This window comes from Neomonachus schauinslandi, chromosome 2, assembly GCF_002201575.2.
Source record: "Neomonachus schauinslandi chromosome 2, ASM220157v2, whole genome shotgun sequence".
In the NCBI taxonomy this organism is placed as follows: Eukaryota; Metazoa; Chordata; class Mammalia; order Carnivora; family Phocidae; genus Neomonachus; species Neomonachus schauinslandi.
In genome coordinates this window covers 136,509,107-136,529,354 of record NC_058404.1, presented here as the reverse complement: position 1 = coordinate 136,529,354, position 20,248 = coordinate 136,509,107, and the positions used below count along the sequence as shown (strand labels likewise).

Below are 20,248 nucleotides of genomic sequence, written 5' to 3'. Positions count from 1 at the left end.
AGGGGACTCTTAAGATTGTCTAATTTTTAGGAGGTGCTTTTTCTCTTTCTAGCAAGCCTTGTATCGTAACAGATGCACTATTTTATCCACGTATTGTGAGTATACACTTTTGTGTCTATAGTTAGATGTTTTTGCTTTTATGTCCAAAGTATAAGGAGATAACACTACAAAATATCATGAAGGGTAAAAAATGGTTTGTTGGCTTACCTTTGCTGATGAAACAATTTGCTTGGCCTGGCGTCTTGATAAATGATCAATTGTCCTTATTAACACTTCAGGATTTGCATTAGCTAAGTGCATCAGACTTTTATAGCCTGCGTTGTATAATTGTTTTGCTCGACCCTGAAAGGTATTACACAAATCAGCAGGGTCAGAATTTGGGATTAGGAAAAAATAATCAAGTGTCTTACTGAAGGGAAAAATTTCACATGCAAGAGACAGAAACAGACTAAGGTAATAATAAACATGAAGAGATAACACATCCGAATCCTGAGAAATTTTAAAAGATGAATTTGGGTGGTTCCAATCTGACTGCAAGACAGCTTTCTGTGCAGCTTAAGTTAACCGATGTGTGTTGCAATCAGGAATGAGAAATCCATTAAGGCACTCAGGTGAGGGGCATAAATTATTTTAGACACCCAATCAAGATGTTCCAGTCCAATATCCTTAATGTTCTCACCATCTACTCAGGGAACTGCTGGCGTGTGTGTGTGTTCTCAGGCAGAAGAATGCTTCCAACTGAAGGACTGAATAACAGAATAAGCTGAAATCAACAGTTGGCTAAAAACAGAAAGCTGAGAAACCAGGTGAGGATACTTTCTTCTCACTCTCTTAGTAAATAGAAATAAGCCTCGTTGCCCCCGAATCACCACTTCCTGAAACAAGCACTGAGTTTAACCTGACAGAAGGTAATTCTTCATTGGAGTGGAGGAAGGAAGAGATGCTAAGGACGAATGGTAGAATACATATACTTGGGGAGTCTCACTTTTATCCCTACTGTTATTTTTTTTCACAAGTGTGATTTTTTTTCATCAAGACTTATCCAGATTTATAGGGGACTTCTGGGAGGCCATGATAACTATTTAAAGAGGAAAACAACAACAAAAAAACACCCTCTCTTGACCAATAAGGAATAAGGCTGTTGTTACTTACTTTGTGATAAGACATCACAAAATAGTAAAACCTGATTTTTCTGTTAGTTGAAATCACCTCAGTTGGGAAACTGGTAAGCTACTAACCTCTAAAACTCCAGTCACTTCCATGAGAGGAATTAGCTCTGCCTTTACACAGTAAGTCAACTTCTTGGTGAGTTCTCCCAAAAGGGCTCTATAAACCCAAAACTCCTCAAGTTCCTGCAGGACACAAAGAAATACACAGAATTTAAATCTGGTAAGTTATTTCAAAGTTTGGTTGGCTTGGAGGGGGCTCAGAGAGGGTGTTCCCTGATGTAAGTTCTGAAACTTGGTTAAGCCAGAGATGAACAATAATTCCACACAAAATTATTATAAGGAAACAAGGGCAGAGACTGAGGAATTTGACAAACTGGTTTTGGGATGAGGAAGAAGACTGAAAATTGAAAGATAAGCCAGTGAGAAGAGTTCTATTCATTTTTTCACCAAAACACCAGCAAGTGAATGCATAGTTTTTCTTTCCCAAATAACTGAAAACAGTTCCCACCTCTGGGAATTTATCCTGAAGACAAAATATTACACGTGGAAGGATTCCAATGCAAGATGCAGCAATATTTAAAACAACAAAAATATTAGAAGCAATATTTAAGACAATAAAAATATTGGAAGCCATGGGTCAATAACTGTTAAAGGTGGGTGGGTAAATGGGCATTTATTATATTATTTTGTCTTATTTTATGTTTGAAATTTTCTGTAGTAGTAGTTTTTTTTTTTTTTTTTTTAAGTCGCTTTCTAACCTTTGGGTGTCACTGTGGGCATTCATGATATATGGAACAGCGTTAGCCAGCTATTTTGTGACCACTAGGAAAGCAGCCAATGCACCAAAGATGGCAGAGTAAAGAGAAGAAAACCTTGACCAGAACGATGAATCCCTCAACCCTGAACAGACTTAGCTCTAGCTTTCCTGTTCCACATGATCATCTTTGTTCCTTATTGTTTAAACTGCTATGGGGTTTTTCTGTTACTTGTAGTTAAAGGCATCTTAGCTAACACTATTGATGTACTATTTCATATGACTTACATAGCTTTTTAAGAAGAAAAAAACACTTTAAAATACTGAAAATACACTCATGAGAGCACAAGTTGTCAGGTAGATTGTTTCTAGGAACGACCATCAAATTATAGTTGTTTTTCAAATTCAATATAGTTTCTTTTACTTGAACAAGTCTAAAAGGCTGAAATCCTTATAGTCCTAAGTAAAACAAAGGGATAGAACTTTAGGGGAAGTATCTTTAAATATGAAGAAAAACAAACACAGAAAACTTAAGAAAATACATTTTAAAGGCTAGCTTCTTATTACCTATAAATTTTGTCTTCTGCTTAGCTAGCACATGATTAGGGAATGTAAGCTAATATTTAAAACTTAGTGTGAGTACGAGATATGAAGAAATGTGAATTTGCTAAAATAATTATCATTCAACCCAAAGTCAAGTATTTTGGATTACTTACTCATTAGTACATATGATAGAATTAACTGCCATATACATACATAGAATATGGAAATTTAAGATAGGGAAAATGAAGATTCAAATTTAAAAATAGAATTCATGTGAGAAAAATGTTTTTTAAAAAATTGAGTATAGAAACAAATATGGAAAGGATTATTACATTACTCAATTAGGAGAAATTTAAATGCAGCCAAAAAAGGCTTATATTATAAATTCATCCCAAAAACTGTCCGAGTAGAAAAAGCTTTATTATGTTATTTAAGGAAACTCTGAAAGCTTCTTTTAGTAAAGACATTAGTAAAGTCTTACACAAATCCATTCCAAATGCACATGGCCAAAATAAAGTTTTCTTCTTGAGTTATTTTATAAACTAAACATTTGACATAGAAACCTAAAGCAGTTGCCAGACATTGGAAGAAAAAATGGCAACATACTGTGGCGATCATGAGAGCATGGGCTCAAGTAGTGACAAGGTAGCTGCTGGGTATTGGTGATGCACTAATCAAACACTTTCCATGGTTATCACCATGAGAAAGATACTCTCACACAATCTACATCGATGGAGAATTGTTGTTTTAAGAGTTGATTCCAAATACTTGTAACTACTAATGGTGGTTCTAAGAGTAGGGATAACTAGGTGCTTTCTACCTGTTTGCTATATATTTTAGGTGAGTCTGTCATTTTTGTATCTTCACCATAAGTTAGTACATAGGACTTTTATAAGCAGATAAAAACAAATATATTTTAAATAAGGTTTGAGTGCTTTGTATTAATAGAACAAGTCAACAATGAGGAAATAATGACTAACTGGTTTACAAGTTTAGTAGAAGTTAAAACAAAAAGATGCACAAGGCATGTGTAGTTAATGGAATTACCTCACAGAAATGTAGCACACAAGAGGAGAACGAGGCAGCTCCAGTGAGAAGGCTTTGTATATAGCCTCGAGGCATATTAAATTTTTCAGACACACTCCAAATGTTGGTCTCTTTGAGCAGGGCATAAAGAACAAAAGACAGGTATAGTCTGTTGACAACGTCCTTGTCCACTTTCTAGAAAGACACAAGCAAATGAATTTATGTACTGGACCTGCTAAAAATGTACATTATATTGAAATTGGACAAAAGGTAATATGAATGAAGTTATACTATAGGAAAGCCAGAACAGAATGATTCCACAGAAATAAAACTAAGTTCTACCATATGTACTTTAGATTATCATTTTTCCAAGTATAAAAAAAAGGAAAATATGCCAAATTATTTCCAATTTAAACTTCCTTCTACAGGGGAAGCTGTAGTGGGTTGAATCATGTCTGCCCCCACAAAAAGATATGTTTCATTCCTAACCTGTGGTACCTGTGAATGTGACATTATTGGAAATAGGATTTTTGCAGATGTAATTAGTTAAAGATCTTGAGATGAAATCATCTTGCGTGTAGAGTAGACCCTTTAGGCCTCTTTATTCAGTGACTGGTGTCTTTGTAAGAGGAGAGGACACAGAGTGACACACGTAAGAAGCAATGTGGAGATGGCAGTGTCCAATGGAGACACTGGAGGAATGCATTTATAAGCCAAGGAACACCAAAGACTGCCAACAAGCACCAAAAGCTAAGAGAGAGGCAAGATGTTTTCCTCCTCAGAGCCTCCAGAAGGAGCCATCTTGATTTCAGACTTTTGGCCTCCTGAACTGCAAGAGAATAAATTTCTGTTGTTTTAAGACACTCAGTTTGTGCTAATTTGTTGTGGTAGCCCTAGGAAAAGAATATAGGAAGGGAAGGAGTTGGGAAGACTACATTTTTTTTTTTTTTTAAGATTTTATTTATTTGCGAGAGAGAGAATGAGAGACAGAGAGCATGAGAGGGAGGAGGGTCAGAGGGAGAAGCAGGCTCCCCGCCGAGCAGGGAGCCTGATGCGGGACTCGATCCTGGGACTCCAGGATCATGACCTGAGCTGAAGGCAGTCGCTTAACCAACTGAGCCACCCAGCTGCCCGGGAAGACTACATTTACTGTGGTATTTATAGGTTGGATTTATTTGTGAATGTAATTAGACAAATGCATTTATGTAGATAGGTATGTTAATAAGCTTGTCCATATTGTAAACTAAGAGTAAATATTAGATTCTATGATTTCTACATGGTCATGATAAATAATTAATGTTTCCAAAGTTAAAACACCGAAAGAGAAAAATGCTACCTGTAGTTGACAATTTCTGTGTACCTGTTTTTGCCTGCACTATCTAGTGACGAGTTCTTTTATGTTTTATTTTTTAAAGATTTTATTTATTTATTTGACAGAGAGAGAGAGAGCACAAGTAGGCAGAGTGGCAGGCAGAGGGAGAGGGAGAAGCAGGCTCCCCGCTGAGCAGGGAGTTGGACGCGGGGCTTGATCCCAGGACCCCAGGATCATGACCTGAGCCGAAGGCAGCCGCTTAACCGACTGAGCCACCCAGGTTGCCCCTCTTCTATTTATTTTTTTTATTTTAAAAATTTGCATTTATTTCCAGTTTGAGTCTTTTTGCAATATAATATATATGAATATGACAACTGATACCTTTCTATCTCTACCTTGCCATAATGATTTTGCTTAAAAAAAAACAAACAAACTTGAAACTGGCATGCTAGAAGGATTTGTATTGATGATGAGAAATTTTCACTGCTTCATGCCAGAAATTAAGAGAAACTAATAATCATGTTTCAAAATGCACTTGAAGAAAAGTAATTGAAACAGATCAGATCTTTGTGCCGTTCTTCAGATTATTTTACTTGAATTATTTTGTAAATTGAATCCAGCTTGTGGAATCACTTAGTCATGAGTTTTAGCGAACTAATTAATTAGATTAAATTTGCTCACTTAAAAAATAGCTGGCTTTTTATGAAAATTTTATTAAAATATATAGGAAAGGCCTTTATTGTAACTAAAAGTGCCAAGTATAATAGGTACCATGTTATAACAGTAAATATTTACAATATATTTTAGGGAAAAAATGACAACACTTAGATTAAATGCAGAAAAGAAAACATCACGTTTTTAACACTTGATATTTCCATTGATTCTTCATGTTCTGCAATTGTAAGATAATCTCACGTATTTAGTTTTCTATCTATTCCAGGAGATTTGTGTTGAAATTTTTTTTCACCATTAGAAACTGTGATTCTCTATGGGACCTTTTCAGCTTTGCACGCCGATTTTGGAACCAGATATGGATTCTGTCTTCCTCTAGATTCAATTTTCGAGCTAAGTCTTCTCTGATATCAATGCCCGGCTAGCAGTTAACTCTAAAGACGTTTTCCAACACTTCAATCTGGTTTTGAGTAAAAGCAGTTCTGGGTCTCCGGCCTCTATACCAACTCAGCTCTCTTTTCAAAGACAGTCTTTCTGAGGCTGAAAAGTAATTTTCGTATTTCAAAAATCTTTCTTCTGGTACTGGGTGATCCACAGTACAAGGGAATGAGACCCCATTAGGAAGGCTCGGGATATGCACACATAGGTTATCATCTTTCCCTGAGGAGCTGCAGGTGTCTGCCCACAGTCTATGGTGTTTCACTGAAGGAACACAGTCTTTCTTCTGGTCCAATCCTAAAATGCTCTCAATTGAAAAGGAGCAAGGCGAGGGTTTGCTTTCCCCAAGCCAAGCACTTTCCAGAAGACTGGGAGCCATCCTTGAGCGGGCTGCCCAGAACGACAGCTCTGGCCTCTCCTGCCTCCTGGCTGGCTCTACCCCATGTGTACTAGTGACCAGTTCTTGTGTAAAGTATTTCACAGCCAATATCAAGCTAACTTAGGAACTGAGTAACTCATGCTTAAAATCAGAGGAAAGAAAAGATGAACTGGAAGGAGAAAAAGTGGGTATAAAATATAAAATTATATCCCCTATGATGGTAAAAGAATGGGATGAGAACTTACAGTGGCATATCGAAGACTGTATGAATTACAGATTCTACATGTTGATACTTTTAAAAAGCATTAAGCTGAAAAATCATGATAGTTGAATTGCCAGTAGAGAGAGATTGCTTTTTAATTTCCCAATTTTAGTGCACCTTCATTATTAACTATAATTTGAGTCAATGTAGATTTTGCTTAGAATGTATTTTCTAAGCCAAGAAAAATGATATAATTATATTACATGGCAGGATAAGATGCTTTATGCCAATTTCAAGATCTTTTATAAGAAATATTTAAAGAAAAATGGGAGTGTCTTTTTCAATGTAGAGAAATAAACTTGATTTTAAGTAAATATCATGTTCTCTAGAATTTAAAACAACTGAACATTTATTGACTATATTTCATTAACAAAAATAAATTCTGATTCAAGTTTAAAAAGATGCATTATTCTAAAAAGATTTTGAAATGTTTATTATTTGGTAATGAGTTCCAAATTAACATGATTTTGTTTTTATTTTCTTTTTTTCTTTTTTCAAGATTTTATTTATTTATTTGACAGAGAGAGAGAAAGAGAGAGAGAAAGGGAGAGTACAAGCAGGGGGAGTGGCAGGCAGAGGGAGAAGCAGGCTCCCCGCTAAGCAAGGAGCCTGATGTGGGACTTGATCCCAGGACCCTGAGATCATGACCTGAGCTGAAGGCAGACGCTTAACCATCTGAGCCACCCAGGCGCCCTTTTTTTTATTTTCTATTTTAAAGTTGTATATAAAAGGTTTGTTTTAAGATATATTTTTATTTAACATTTTGAATGTCTAAACAACATAGGTATTTCTGAGGTAAAAGACCCAATCAAAATATTGTGATAACATGAACACTGAACTACTAAAGAGACATTTATAATTTTATGATATAGCAGTACATAGGACAGGGCATCATTCAATTCAAATGTGAGTAAACACCATCTTTCACTTTTCAAAATGAAATTAGTAATATTTATGTAAATTTAAAGATATGGGGGAAATGGCAGGTAAGATAATTAGGTTTCAATAAAGATTGGATTACCAACAAAATGAAAAATGAAAAAAAGTGTATTATAAGGTAGAAAATGGTATTAACTTAAGGAATTTGAAGGAATGTTTGCCAAAAAATTATTTCCATTTTTCTTTTTCTTAAAGGTTTTATTTATTTGAGAGAGAGAGAGACAGAGAGAGCACAAGTGGGGGGGGTGCAGAGGATGAGGGAGAAGCAGGCTCCCCGCTGAGCAGGGATCCTGACATGGAGCTCAGTCTCAGGACCCAGGGATCATGACCTGAGCCGAAGGCAGACACTTAACCAACTGAGCCACTCAGGCTCCCCTATTTCCATTCCTCTTAAAGTTAGTGTATTAGACACTTGCTTCATATTTGTTGACTAAACTTCAAAACACCATAAGAATATTACACAAAAAAGTATTAATTTATCAACTTCAAACTTTTACAGCTTTATGTAGTTCAAGTACTAACTAGATTGGGGGTTCTTTAAGAACAACAAACAACAATGAAAACCTCAAACCCACCCTATCTTAGAATCTCTGACACCAAGTAGAATGCCTAATAAAAAGTTTCTAGGTATGGAGGGTGGCACACCTGGCTGGCTCAGTCAGAGGAGCATGTGACTCTTGATCTTGGAGTCATGAATTCGAGCCCCACATGAGGTGTAGAAATTACTTAAAAAAAAAAAAGGTTCTAGAAAATACATTTTTCTCCCTTGAACTAAACTTATTTCAGGATTATATACTATCATAAAAACATTTTATAAAATTTTACAATTTTTATTTTACTTTATTTAATTAATTTATTTATTTTAAGATTTTATTTATTTATTCATGAAAGACAGAGAGAGAGAGAGGCAGAGGGAGAAGCAGGCTCCCAAGGAGCAGGGAGCCCTATGTGGAACTCGATCCCAGGACCCTGGGATCATGACCTGAGCCGAAGGCAGACGCTTAACCATCTGAGCCACCCAGGCGTCCAAAATTTTATAATTTTTATAATGTAAGCCATAAGTAGCCTAAGAAAAATTGATTAATAAGGTTTACCTTCTCCTATGATTAAGAAGCTTATACGTGCATGACAGAGTGTTTCAGAAATGCAAAGTTACACATACAAAAAAAAGGCCATCACACCAACCAAAAATACTGTTTTAAAAAAAATGCCCAAATTTCTGGTCCTCACATGTTTTAAATGGTAAAATGGGAATTATATTAACTTAAAGAAAAAAATACAAAACAAAAAGATCAAATCAACAAAAGAGATGATACAACAGCATGAATTTTGCTAAATCAACTTATTTAGGAAGAGAAAAAGACTATGGTACCTTTTTTATAGCTTGACCTGATGCTTTCTTCCCAATAAAGTTTTCAGAGACTCCAAGAAGAGCAGCTACATTTTGTTCTGCTGGACTGAGCTGGCTAAACTACATTTAAAAAGAGTAAACATAGAGAAAAATCAAATTGTAACTTTAAAAAAAATATTTATTCATTTATTTGAGAGAGAGTGAGCATGTAGGGGGGCAGAGGGAAAGGGAGAGAAAATCTCAAGTAGACTCCCTGCTGAGTGTGGAGCCCAACACAGGGCTCGATCTCACGACCCTGACTGAGATCATGACCTGAGCTGAAATCAAGAGTAAGACACTTAACTGACTGAGCCACCCAGGTGCCCCTCAAATTGTAACTTTTAAAAATTTGCCATTTGAACCAAATCCAGTATTTCCTGTGATATCACATTTTCATGGCTTAAAAATGTATTATTAAAATACAACATATTTTAGTAGAATACTTAAAGGTACGGTCACAAGCACTGTGACTATGGACTATGGTTTCCATGGACTTTGTGGTTATGTTTAATATTGAGACGTCTGGTGGGTAGGAAGAAGAGGGAAAGCTTTTGACAGTAACTGCATTATATAGTACCACTTAAAAACTTAAGTTACAATTTTAAAAGATGACATTAAAAAGAAAGTTAACTTCCTGCAATTAAGAGCTCCATACTGCTTCTGCCTAACATGTGTTCATGTATCTGCCCTGCTCATAGTAAAATCATAATAGACTATACTCTACCACCTGGTTTTGTAACAAGTAGGACCAGCTGTACCTTCCTGTTGGTGATAAAACTGACATTTCTTCTCAGGTATTAACATCACTAGGTTTAGTCATCATGCTTGGCTCTGATAGAGCTTTCATGTAATTAAAAATCTCAAAAAAAAAAAAACCGCTTCTTCACATTCTAGGCAACATAAAATGGAGTGGTCACCAAACCGTAACAGTAACTATCTTTGGGGAATGGGACCAGGGATGATCCTCTTTTCTTTTCTGCACCTTTCTTTATTTTTTCGATAATGAACATGTTTATATTTAATAGGAAAGTAATATTTAAGTTAAACAAACTGAAAATGCTATTGCCATATAACTATTTTAAAAACCGAAACATGAAAGGCCCAATTTCAAATATATTTAGTAGAGAAAAAAAGTGAATAATCATTCGACAAAAATTACATCATCATTAATAAATAAAATATCCTATATTGAAGAACCTTATATTCTCACCTGCCTGAAGTATATCATCCAGTCAGGGACACACTGAGAAGCCATATCATAGGGAGTTGTTAGGTAAATTAGGTGAAGAAGGCTTTCGAGCACAAGTCCTTCGAGACCTTTCTTCAAGTCTCTGTACAGAATGTCACAATAAGCCAAATCTATAGTTCCTAAAAGAAAGATCAAATATTTCATCTTTCATAATTACCAAAGGGGGAAAAAGGTATCTTAAAAAGGTCTTGTTTATACCTAAACATAGCAAAAAGTCTTCAAAATCTCTTAAATTTTTTTTAACTACTTTATAGTTAACATACATTGTTATATTAGTTTCAGGTGTACAATACAGTGATTCAACAATTCTGTACATTACCGAGTGTTCATTATGATGAGTGTACTCTTAATCCCCTTTACCTATTTCACCCATCCTCCCACCAAAATCTTTTCTTATGTATTTTAGCACAACTATTTTGGAGGTCATTTTGATAGTATACATCAACATTTAATAAGTACGTACCTTCTGACCCAAATACTCTGTTTTTGGAAATCTAAGAGAAACATTTCCACACACACCCAAAAACACATAAATAGAGATGCCCATTGCAGCTTTGTTTATAATTGAGAAAAATAAAAAAAAAACCACAGTACAAATGTCCATCAATAGGGGAATGGTTAATTAAATTACAGTATCCAGACCATGGGTGATTATAGTAGTAAAAGAAAAATGAGGTAGATTAAAGGGACTGACATGTTAAGATGCTCCTAATATTTTAAGTGAGAAAAGCAAGCTGCCAAAAAATACTTACAACTGTGATTTCATCTTAAAAAATAAACTATAAAATAACATATATAAATGTGTATGAACGTATGTGTATAAATTTGTACACGTATACTTGCAAATATGCATATACACATATACATATATAATATACATATACATATTTATCTAAATACATAATAATATATATGGAAGGATACACATCAAATTGTTAACAGTGGTTGCCCCTGGGAGAGTGGAAATGGGACAGGAGAATGGGATTTTCCTTTACATCATTCTGAGATCTAAGGTTTTTTTTTTTTAAACAACACACATGTATTATTTTTCATTAAGTAAATTATGATTGGCCATTAAGAAAAAACTTCACTGTCATGGAACAATTTTTAAGATATTAAGCAAAAAAAGCAAGTTCTGGAACAATACAAATGATTGTTTATTTAAAAACAAAAGCTTAAAAAATCTTAAACTTGTATACAAGTATGTATTATGCATTGAAATGAAATGTACATAAAATGCCTGAAAAGACATACACCAAATTGTTATTCTTGGTAAGATATTAAGATTTGTATGATTGCTAGGGGAGGGGTGTGTGAAGGGGGATGACCATCTTTTTTCCCAAATATTTCTGCAATATCCTAAATTACTTTAATTAAAAATATTTTTCAGGGTGCCTGGCTGGCTCAGTTGGTTAAGTGTTCAACTCTTGATTTCAGCTCAGGTCATGATCTCAGGGCTGTGAGATCAAGCCACAAGTTGGACTTATGGTGGGTGTGGAGCCTGCTTAAGATTCCCTCTCTTTCTGCCCCTCCCCCTCCCTCTCTAAAAAAACAAAAACAAAAACCAAACCAAAAACCCAACATTTTTTCAACTTTTTATTTACTAAAAAAGAATTTTTTTTTTCAAGTAGTTTCTACATGCGAAATGGGACTTGAACCCACGACCCCAAGATGAGTCTCATGCTCTATTGACTGAGCCAGCCAGGCGTCCCCATTTTTCAACTTTTAAAAGCTAAAGTACTCTAATAGCTTTTAAGATTAATGTTATTAATATGAAACTACAGTTCCAGTTTAAAGAAAGAGAATGATCTAATTTCCATTTTTTTCCCAGCACACTTCCTCAGTAACTTAGGTAAACTCTTACCCTTAAAAGAAGCTCGTCCCAGTTTTGTAATATGAAAACTATACTGGATCTCTTCTTCAGACTTATTAATAGTGTCTTTTTGTAGAAGTCCTTTTTCTGTCAGGTATCTAAGTGATTCCACAGTTATTTCCCACAGACTTTTTTCTTTCAACAAAATCTTTTGCTGAACACCAAAAAATGTACCACACATAAAGTGATATATGTCATCAAGATTTGTTGCAATCTGAAACAATTCAGGACATCATTGGAGCATTTTCCTTAATTAAGGCATCATTTTGAATGCACGTTTACCTCTATACCTCAAAGCTATTGAAATAAATTAGTATAAAATTGACAAACTCACATATATAAAGATAATTTTATAGGGACATTTAAAAATTAACAAGAAACCATTTAAAGAAGTTATCATATTCATACTTTTTATGAAAACATCTACATATTTTTCACTCAAAAAATCCTCAGATTTTTGAATAATTTTTCACAGTATCTCCAAAGCTGTGCTCTCTGTTTACATTCCAATTATCACTAATTCCCACTCAGCCTCCTTCAGAAATCCTCCCTTCACCCCTTTCCATCCACCTGTGAAAGCATTCCTTAGCAATAAAAATGGTAATAAAACACACACACACACACACGCACACACAAAACACAACTGAAAGTCTCCACTGAAATAAGATCAGGCAGTATTTCCCGCATATCACCTAGAAATAAATAGCAGTCTTCTTCTCTTTTTGTCTCTCTCATTCCTGTTCTTTTGCTGCCTTCTCTCTCCCCCTCTTAGTCACTATTTAAAACCTATAATGGTGGGGCACCTGGGTGGTTCAGTTGTTAAGGATCCGGCTCATGTCATGATCCCAGGGTCCTGGATTTGAGCCTGGGCATTGAGCCCCCGTGTCGGGCTCCCTGCTCAGCGGGAAGCCTGCTTCTCCCTCTCCCACTCCCCCTGCTCTCACTATCTCTCTCTCTGTCAAATAAACAAAATCTTAAAAAAAACCCAAAAACCTATAATGGCAATCCTAAGTAATACTTAACCCTCCATTTGGTATTCAGATGTAGAGTTGATGCTGAATTAGAATTTTGTATTAGCCTATTTCAATGAAATCAGCATGTTATATTAAAATACAGTCAATCAATAAGCATATTTCTCTCTTACAATTTTGATATTTCCTTTTTTTTTTTTAAGATTTTATTTATTTATTTGACAGAGAGAGACACAGCAAGAGAAAGGGAACACAAGCAGGGGGAGTGGGAGAGGGAGAAGCAGGCTTCCTGCCGAGCAGGGAGCCCGATGCGGGGCTCGATCCCAGGACCCTGGGATCATGACCTGAGTCGAAGGCAGACGCTTAACGACTGAGCCACCCAGGTGCCCCTCTGATGATATTTTCAACTGGAAAACTTAAGTGGTTATTTGATAATAAACCGATATAAGGGTTAACAAAAAATATAATGAGGCATAGACATTTCCTATTGTTATTCCTCCTTTTAATAAAACTCACTTTTTTGGAAATGTTCTAATATTTATTTATTATTATTATTTTTAAGAGAGAGCACAAGAGCAGGGGGTGGAGCAGAGGGAGAGGGAGAGAATCTTAAGCAGGCTCCACACTCAGTGTGGAGTCCAATAATGGGCTTGATCTCATGACTGAGATCATGACCTGAGCCGAGATCCAGAGGCACCCAGAGGCCCCAAAACTCATTCTTAATGTAATATTCAGTTAGGCCAAAATTGTAGTTGTAAGATATTCAAGACTGATACTCAGTTTGTAGATTATCCATGAACTTAGTTGCTGTATTGTTTTCTACTTGGTTGATTACAGTTAACATTGGGGATATAAAAAAAAATCCTTTACTTGATCCTTCTAACTACCATCCTGTTATCTTTCTATCCCTCTGTGAAAAATTTACAGACATAGTGATTTAGACCCACTGGTCCAGGCTCTGCCTCTGGCCTCCACAGCTTCTCAAAGCTGGATTCTCCACTGTTGCCCCAACCTTCAGGTTCACCCATGCCCGACTCCAAAATCAATTCATTCGTTCATTCAAGTATTTAGAGAGCACCAACCACATGCCAGGCATTGTGTTAGGCCCTGGGATTCAGGGACAAATAAAAATAAATGTGGACTCTGCTTGCACAGGGCTTACATTCCTGTGGGGAATCACTGCACTAACCAGAATATGATTACAAACTGATAGGTTCTACTAAAGCAATGTGGTTCTATAAAGCATACAATAACCTGACTGGACTCAGAGGCACAGGGAGGCTTCCCTGAGGAGCGATGATTAAGTGAAGCCTCAAGGGTGAGTGGGTGAAGGTGAGTAGAGAGATGCGGTGGGGAAGATGGGCTAGTCCCAGGCTTAGTGAGCACTGGGATGGGAGGGGGCATCACATATTTGAGAACTGAGAAGGCTCTCGGCTCTCCTGGAGTGCAGAGTGCAAGGAGGCTGGTGAGAGAGGATGGAGACAGGCAGAGGCCAAATCTACCATGGTAGACCATGACAAGGAATTTGGGCTTCCTAAATCCTAAAAGCAATGGGAAACACCACTGACAAATTTTAAGCAGGTAGCACATTCTGAGTTTACATTTTGACAAGATCAATCTGTGTGAACAATTATTTGGAGGGGATGTGGGAAGGCACAGCAGAATGGCTGCAAGGCAGTCAGACCAGTTAGGGGACAATCACACTGACCCAGACAGGAGACTGCGGGAGCATTGCTGACCCCAGTGTGCAGGTATGGGGATAAGATTGCAAGCAGCCTACAGAACCTGCCTCTCTTTGCCTCCGATTCTTTTTCTGTAAAAGGGAGTTACATTACTTAATTTGAAGGTATGCAAGGATCAGAGATAAAACACATAAAGTGTCTCACAGGGTGTCGGAAATATGGTTGTGATAAATACATGATAACTGGAGGCTCCCTGAATCTTATGGCCCAAACACTGTTATGTCCTCTCATTAATTCCTGGAGTTTCCTTCTCTTCCACCAAAGCAGGGACTTAGTATCTCCAGGGGTGCTCATCTGTATCCTCCTGCCCCCGACCTCACTGCCCAAGTCACAGACCCTGCCCTTCTTGCTTCTCCCCTCTCTTCCACCTGCTTGTTCCTGTCCAGAGGACTTGACTGGAGCTTCAATTCCAACTCTAAAGGTCTTCCTGCTCTCCACTGTGTCTAGAGTTCCAGCCTTCTTCCACAGCTAGAGCCCCGTTATAAGCCCTTATCCCAAGGTGAGAGAGGAACCCTGATGGCCTGGCCTTCTCATGGCTGGGTCCAGTTTCTTGAGTTCTGCCTCCTATGGGCAGCTTGGAACAACAGCTGCCTACCTGCTAATCTCCTGCACCAGCTGCTGCCTGGACTTCTCGCTGCTGTACTTCAACGGTTAAAACAGAATCTAAACGCAACTGTTGTGCTCCGTAGATCTTGCACTGCCAGGCCCATAAAACCACACCCCTGTGGCCAAGTCAGTTCTCCCAGTCTCCCTGTTACCTGAGTGCTCCCGTCTTAAGTGAAGTCCCAACTCCCTCCCAATTCCACTACCTTTTGCTGAGTCCTAACTCATCTACATGTTTGTCAGATGTATGTATTAGGAATATTTCCTTCATGCCTTCTCACTTTTTTAGCAATGTCTTTTGAAGATAATTTTTAAAATTATGATGAAGTCTATTTGATTGATTTTTCTCTTCATGGTTTATGTTTTCTGTTTGCCACATAAGAAATCTTTACCCAAGGTAACAAAAAATTTTCCCCATATGTTCTTCTAGAAGTTATATTTTAGCTTTTAAGTTTAGGTCTATGGTCCATTTTGAATTAATTATTTTGGACAAAATTAGAGTGAGGTAAGAGCACAGGTTAATTTTTTGTTGTTGTTCTATATAGCTATCTAGTTATTCCAGCACCATTTATTGAAAAAAACTATCTTTTGTCCATTTAAATATCTTGATATCTTTTGTTAAAAATTGATCATATATAGGGATACCTGGCTGGCTCAGCTGGTGGAGCATGATCTCGGGATCCTGAGTTCGAGCCCCATGTTGAGTGTAGAGATAATTATTATTTTTTTAAATTGGTCATATATGTGTGGGCCTAATTCTGGACTTACTGATCTGTTGGTTTATATGATCCTTGTGCCAATATCCCCACACTGTCTTGATTACTGTAGCCTTACAGTAAGTCTTGAAGTAGGATGAACACTCTGTTATATTTTCACAAAATTAATTCTGGCTATTCTACTCCTTTGCATTTCCAAATAAATTCTATCAGCCTTCAATTTCCACAAACAAGCCTGTTGAGATTTTGACTGGGATTGCATTAAATTCATAGACCAATTTGGTAAGTAACATCTGGCCAAAACTGAGTGTTCTAATTCCTGAACATGGTACCTCTCTCCATCTATTTAGGTCTCCTTTAATTTTTCTCAACAGTTTTACAGTTTTCAGTGTATAGATCTGACACATATTAGTTAAATTTACCCCTAAGTATTGCATATTTTTTGATGCTACTGTGGAGTTGTTTTTCCAATTATTTGTAGTGAGTATATTATTTGTAGTGAGTATACAGATACAACTGAGTTTTGTACATTGACCCTGTATCCTATGACATTGCTGATTACACTCTAGTTTTTTTCTACATTCCTTTGGATTTTTCTTGAACCTAATATTAGCAAATAAGACAGTTTACTTCTTCCTTTCTAATCTATATGCCCTCATTTTTCTTCCTGTCTTGTACTGGCTATGATTTCCAATATATGCTGAAAAGTAGGGTGAGAGCAGACCTCCTTTCTTTTCCTGATCTTAGACAGAAAAACATGTAGTCTTTGACCATTAAGTGTGATGTTACCTGTAGTGCTTTTTTTTTTTTTAATTTTTTTTTTTTTAAAGATTTTATTTATTTATTTATTGGAGAGCGAGCGAGAGAGAAACAGCATGAGAGAGGAGAGGGTCAGAGGGAGAAGCAGGCTCCCCGCTGAGCCGGGAGCCCGATGTGGGACTCCATCCCAGGACCCTGGGATCATGACCTGAGCCGAAGGCAGTCGCTTAACCAACTGAGCCACCCAGGCGCCCCTTTTTTTTTTTTTTTTTAAATAAACACCCTTTATCAGGTTGAAGACATTCTCTTCTACTCCTAGTTTGCTGAGTTTTTATCATGAATGGCTGTTGAATTCTGTCAAATAAATAGTAACATTGAATTTTGAATGTTAAATTAACTTTGCATTACTGGCATAAACTCTGATTGTATTGCTGGATTACTAATATTTTGATAAGGACTTTTATATCTATTTTTACCACAGATACTGGCCTGTAGTTTTCTCTTCTTGTAATATCTTTGTCTGATTTTGGTATCAGAATAATGCTGGTCTCATGAGATGAGCAGTATTCCCTCTTCCTCTACTTTCTGGAAGAATATGTGTATGATTGGTATTATTTCTTCCTTAAATGTTTGACAGAGTTCACCAGTGAAGTCGGTGGGCCTGGAGTTTTCTTTGTGGGAAGTTTTAGGTTATAAATTCAATCTCTTTCTTTTTTTTAAAGATTTATTTATTTATTTATTTGAGAGAGAGAAAGACAGCACTGAGCAGAGAGCCCGATGCAGCTCGATCCTGGGATCATGACCCGAGCTAAAGGCAGACACTCAACCGGCTGAGCCACCCAGGTGCCCCATAAATTCAATTTCTTTAATAGATCTAGGACTAGACTTTCTACTTCTTCTTCAGTCAATTTTGGAAATTATGTCTTTCAAGAATTTTCCCCATTTCATCTAAGTAGTTGAATTTTTCAGCATTCAAGGATACAGTTATTCAAGGATTATTCCTTACTATCCCTTTAATATCTCTAGGATCTTTAGTGATGACCCTCCTTTCATTCCTGATGGTATGGTAATTGATGTATTTTCTCTTTCCCCTCTGATCAAATCTGTCAATAATCTTACTGATCTTTTCAAAGAACTAGCTTGCAGTTTCATTATATTTTTCTCTTGTCTACGTTTTTTTCATTTCTGTTTTTACTTGTATTATTTCCTTCTTTCTACTTTAAGTCCCCCTCACCCTGGTTCCTAAAGTAAAAGTTAGACTAGTGAATCTGGATCTTTCTTGTATTCTAATAAGTATTTAAAGCTATAAATGTCCTTTTAAGCACTTCTTTGGCTTCATGCCAGTAATTCTGATATCTCTGTTTTCATTTTCATTCCATTCAAAATATTTCTAATATCCTTTGTAATTTCTACTTTGACCTTTGGTCAAAGTACGCTATTTAATTTCCAAATATTTGGATAATTCCCTGATATCCTTCTATTACTGCTGGTATACTATAATTGTTTCCATTAGACACCATACCATATTTGAGTTCAATCCTTTTAAATGTATTGAGACTTGTCTATGGTCTCAGAATATGGTCTATGGTCTATGTTGGTGAAATATTCCATGCGCAGTTGAGGAATAGTCCACACATACAATGGTACACTGGAAAGAGTATGGGCCAGCAAGGCAGGAACCTAAATTATAGTCCCATCTAAACCATAACTCACTGAATGATCTTAGACTACTCACCAATTCTCTGAGTCTGTTACCTTATCTAATATATAAATGTAATAGAGGACTTGATGATCTTCATGAGCTCTCCCTCCTTTACTAATTCCTTGGCAACCCTCCTAATGCAGGTCTTTATTACATTATACATGGACTACTACAATTGCTTCTAAACAGTCTTGCAATACTTCTGCATACTATTATCTCCATTTTACAGATAAGGCAAGTGAGTGAGATTTAAGAGAGAGCTAATAACTTACGCAGAGTATTAAGAGACAGAGTTGGGACTGGGACACAGGTATGCGTGATATCAGAGCCTTTACTCTCAACCACCACACATCACTAATTCTCCACTGATAAGTGACAGTGTCGCAACTCTATAGTCTACTACTTTAGCATGCTCTCCCATTTTCCCCAATTTACAGCACACAGTCTGGGCCTAACTTTTCCCACCCAACTTTCAACTCTTCATGATATGCAGCCCTCCTCTAGAGCTATAGAATCTAGTCTGTTGACTTTCTTCAGCTTTCTCATCATTAATTCTATGTTAAGTACCTGAAATGACTTATTCTTTCCCTCTACTTATCTACAACTTATTTTATGGTATTTTTTATTTATTAATTACCTTTTGTATTTTCATGTAAACTGGTTGGGTTAATGAAGGTAGTGCATGATAGGTTAAGAGCACTGGTTTTGTAGTGGAACAACAAATTCAAACCCTGGCTTTGCTACTTTATGGCCAAGTGACCTTGGACACAAAATTAAAATTTACTTAAGAATAACCATAGAGGTGCCTGGGTGGCTCAGTTGCTAAGTGTCTGACTCTTGATTTCAGCTTAGATCATGATCTCAAGGTCATGGGATCGAGCCCTGAGCCAAGCCCTGAGCCGAGCCCCACGTTGGGCTCCAGGCTCAGTGGGGAGTCTGCTTGAGAGTCTCTCTCCCTCTGCCCCTTCCCCAGCTTGCACTCTCTCTCTCTCTCTCTAAAATAAATAAAAAAATCTTAAAAAAAAAAAAAGAATAACCATAAAAGGAAGTTTAACTCAGGAGTAATCCTAAAAGAGAGAGCTAATTTCTAAGAAAAAGAGTGTTTTCCTGCTGTGCTTTTTTCTTTTTTAATTTTCTGCCTGATAAAGGCTATACTGATCTCACAAATGTTTATAACATCCTAGAATGATCACAGTGCTACAGGTGAACCTTATTCTTAACAAGGGCAGAGAAGATGGATTATCCCACATCAGGACCTATGCCCTTATAGCTTCTTATATCCTCCAGAGTATCCAAAAAGTCTCTCACTTGTAATAATACCCAGTTATGATTTGTGGATTTTTCATATTTCATACAACTCAAAGCATTAAAATGGACATAGAAATCTATATTCAGATTTATCATGTCAGATTATTCTTTTCCACATTAGATTAGAAGTTAGCCTTTTTTTTTCATACTTACAGTTCTCATAACTTTTAAATCTCTATTATCTCAGGTAATGGTAACAAGATTTAAAAATAATGAAAAATACCTTCAAACCAATCAAAGAGAGAAACAAAGTTTGGATTCCCTTGGTGAATTCTTGAACAAGATGGCTATAACAATTTTCCAGTGGTCTGCTTATTAACTCCAATACCTACAAAAGTTAAAGCAATATTATGTTTTGTGTTGTTATAAAAAAATTAAGTGTTCCATATAAAATTTTATATTCTGTATAGACCTTGTGGAAGCAGGGGGTGTTAAGGACAT

The 20,248-nt window shown here is 36.6% G+C and overlaps 1 protein-coding gene and 1 pseudogene across 1 annotated transcript in view; both read right to left on the bottom strand.

Moving 5' to 3' along the window:
• Positions 1 to 20,248, bottom strand: part of HELQ (helicase, POLQ like) — a 50,206-nt gene that overhangs the window by 6,001 nt on the left and 23,957 nt on the right. Inside the window, 7 exon segments of the mRNA XM_021702355.1 lie at positions 208 to 342; positions 1,239 to 1,352; positions 3,514 to 3,687; positions 8,867 to 8,965; positions 10,095 to 10,252; positions 11,998 to 12,220; positions 20,031 to 20,135. Of these exon segments, the coding sequence (XP_021558030.1) occupies positions 208 to 342; positions 1,239 to 1,352; positions 3,514 to 3,687; positions 8,867 to 8,965; positions 10,095 to 10,252; positions 11,998 to 12,220; positions 20,031 to 20,135 (1,008 nt within the window).
• Positions 5,736 to 6,293, bottom strand: LOC110591450 (annotated as a pseudogene).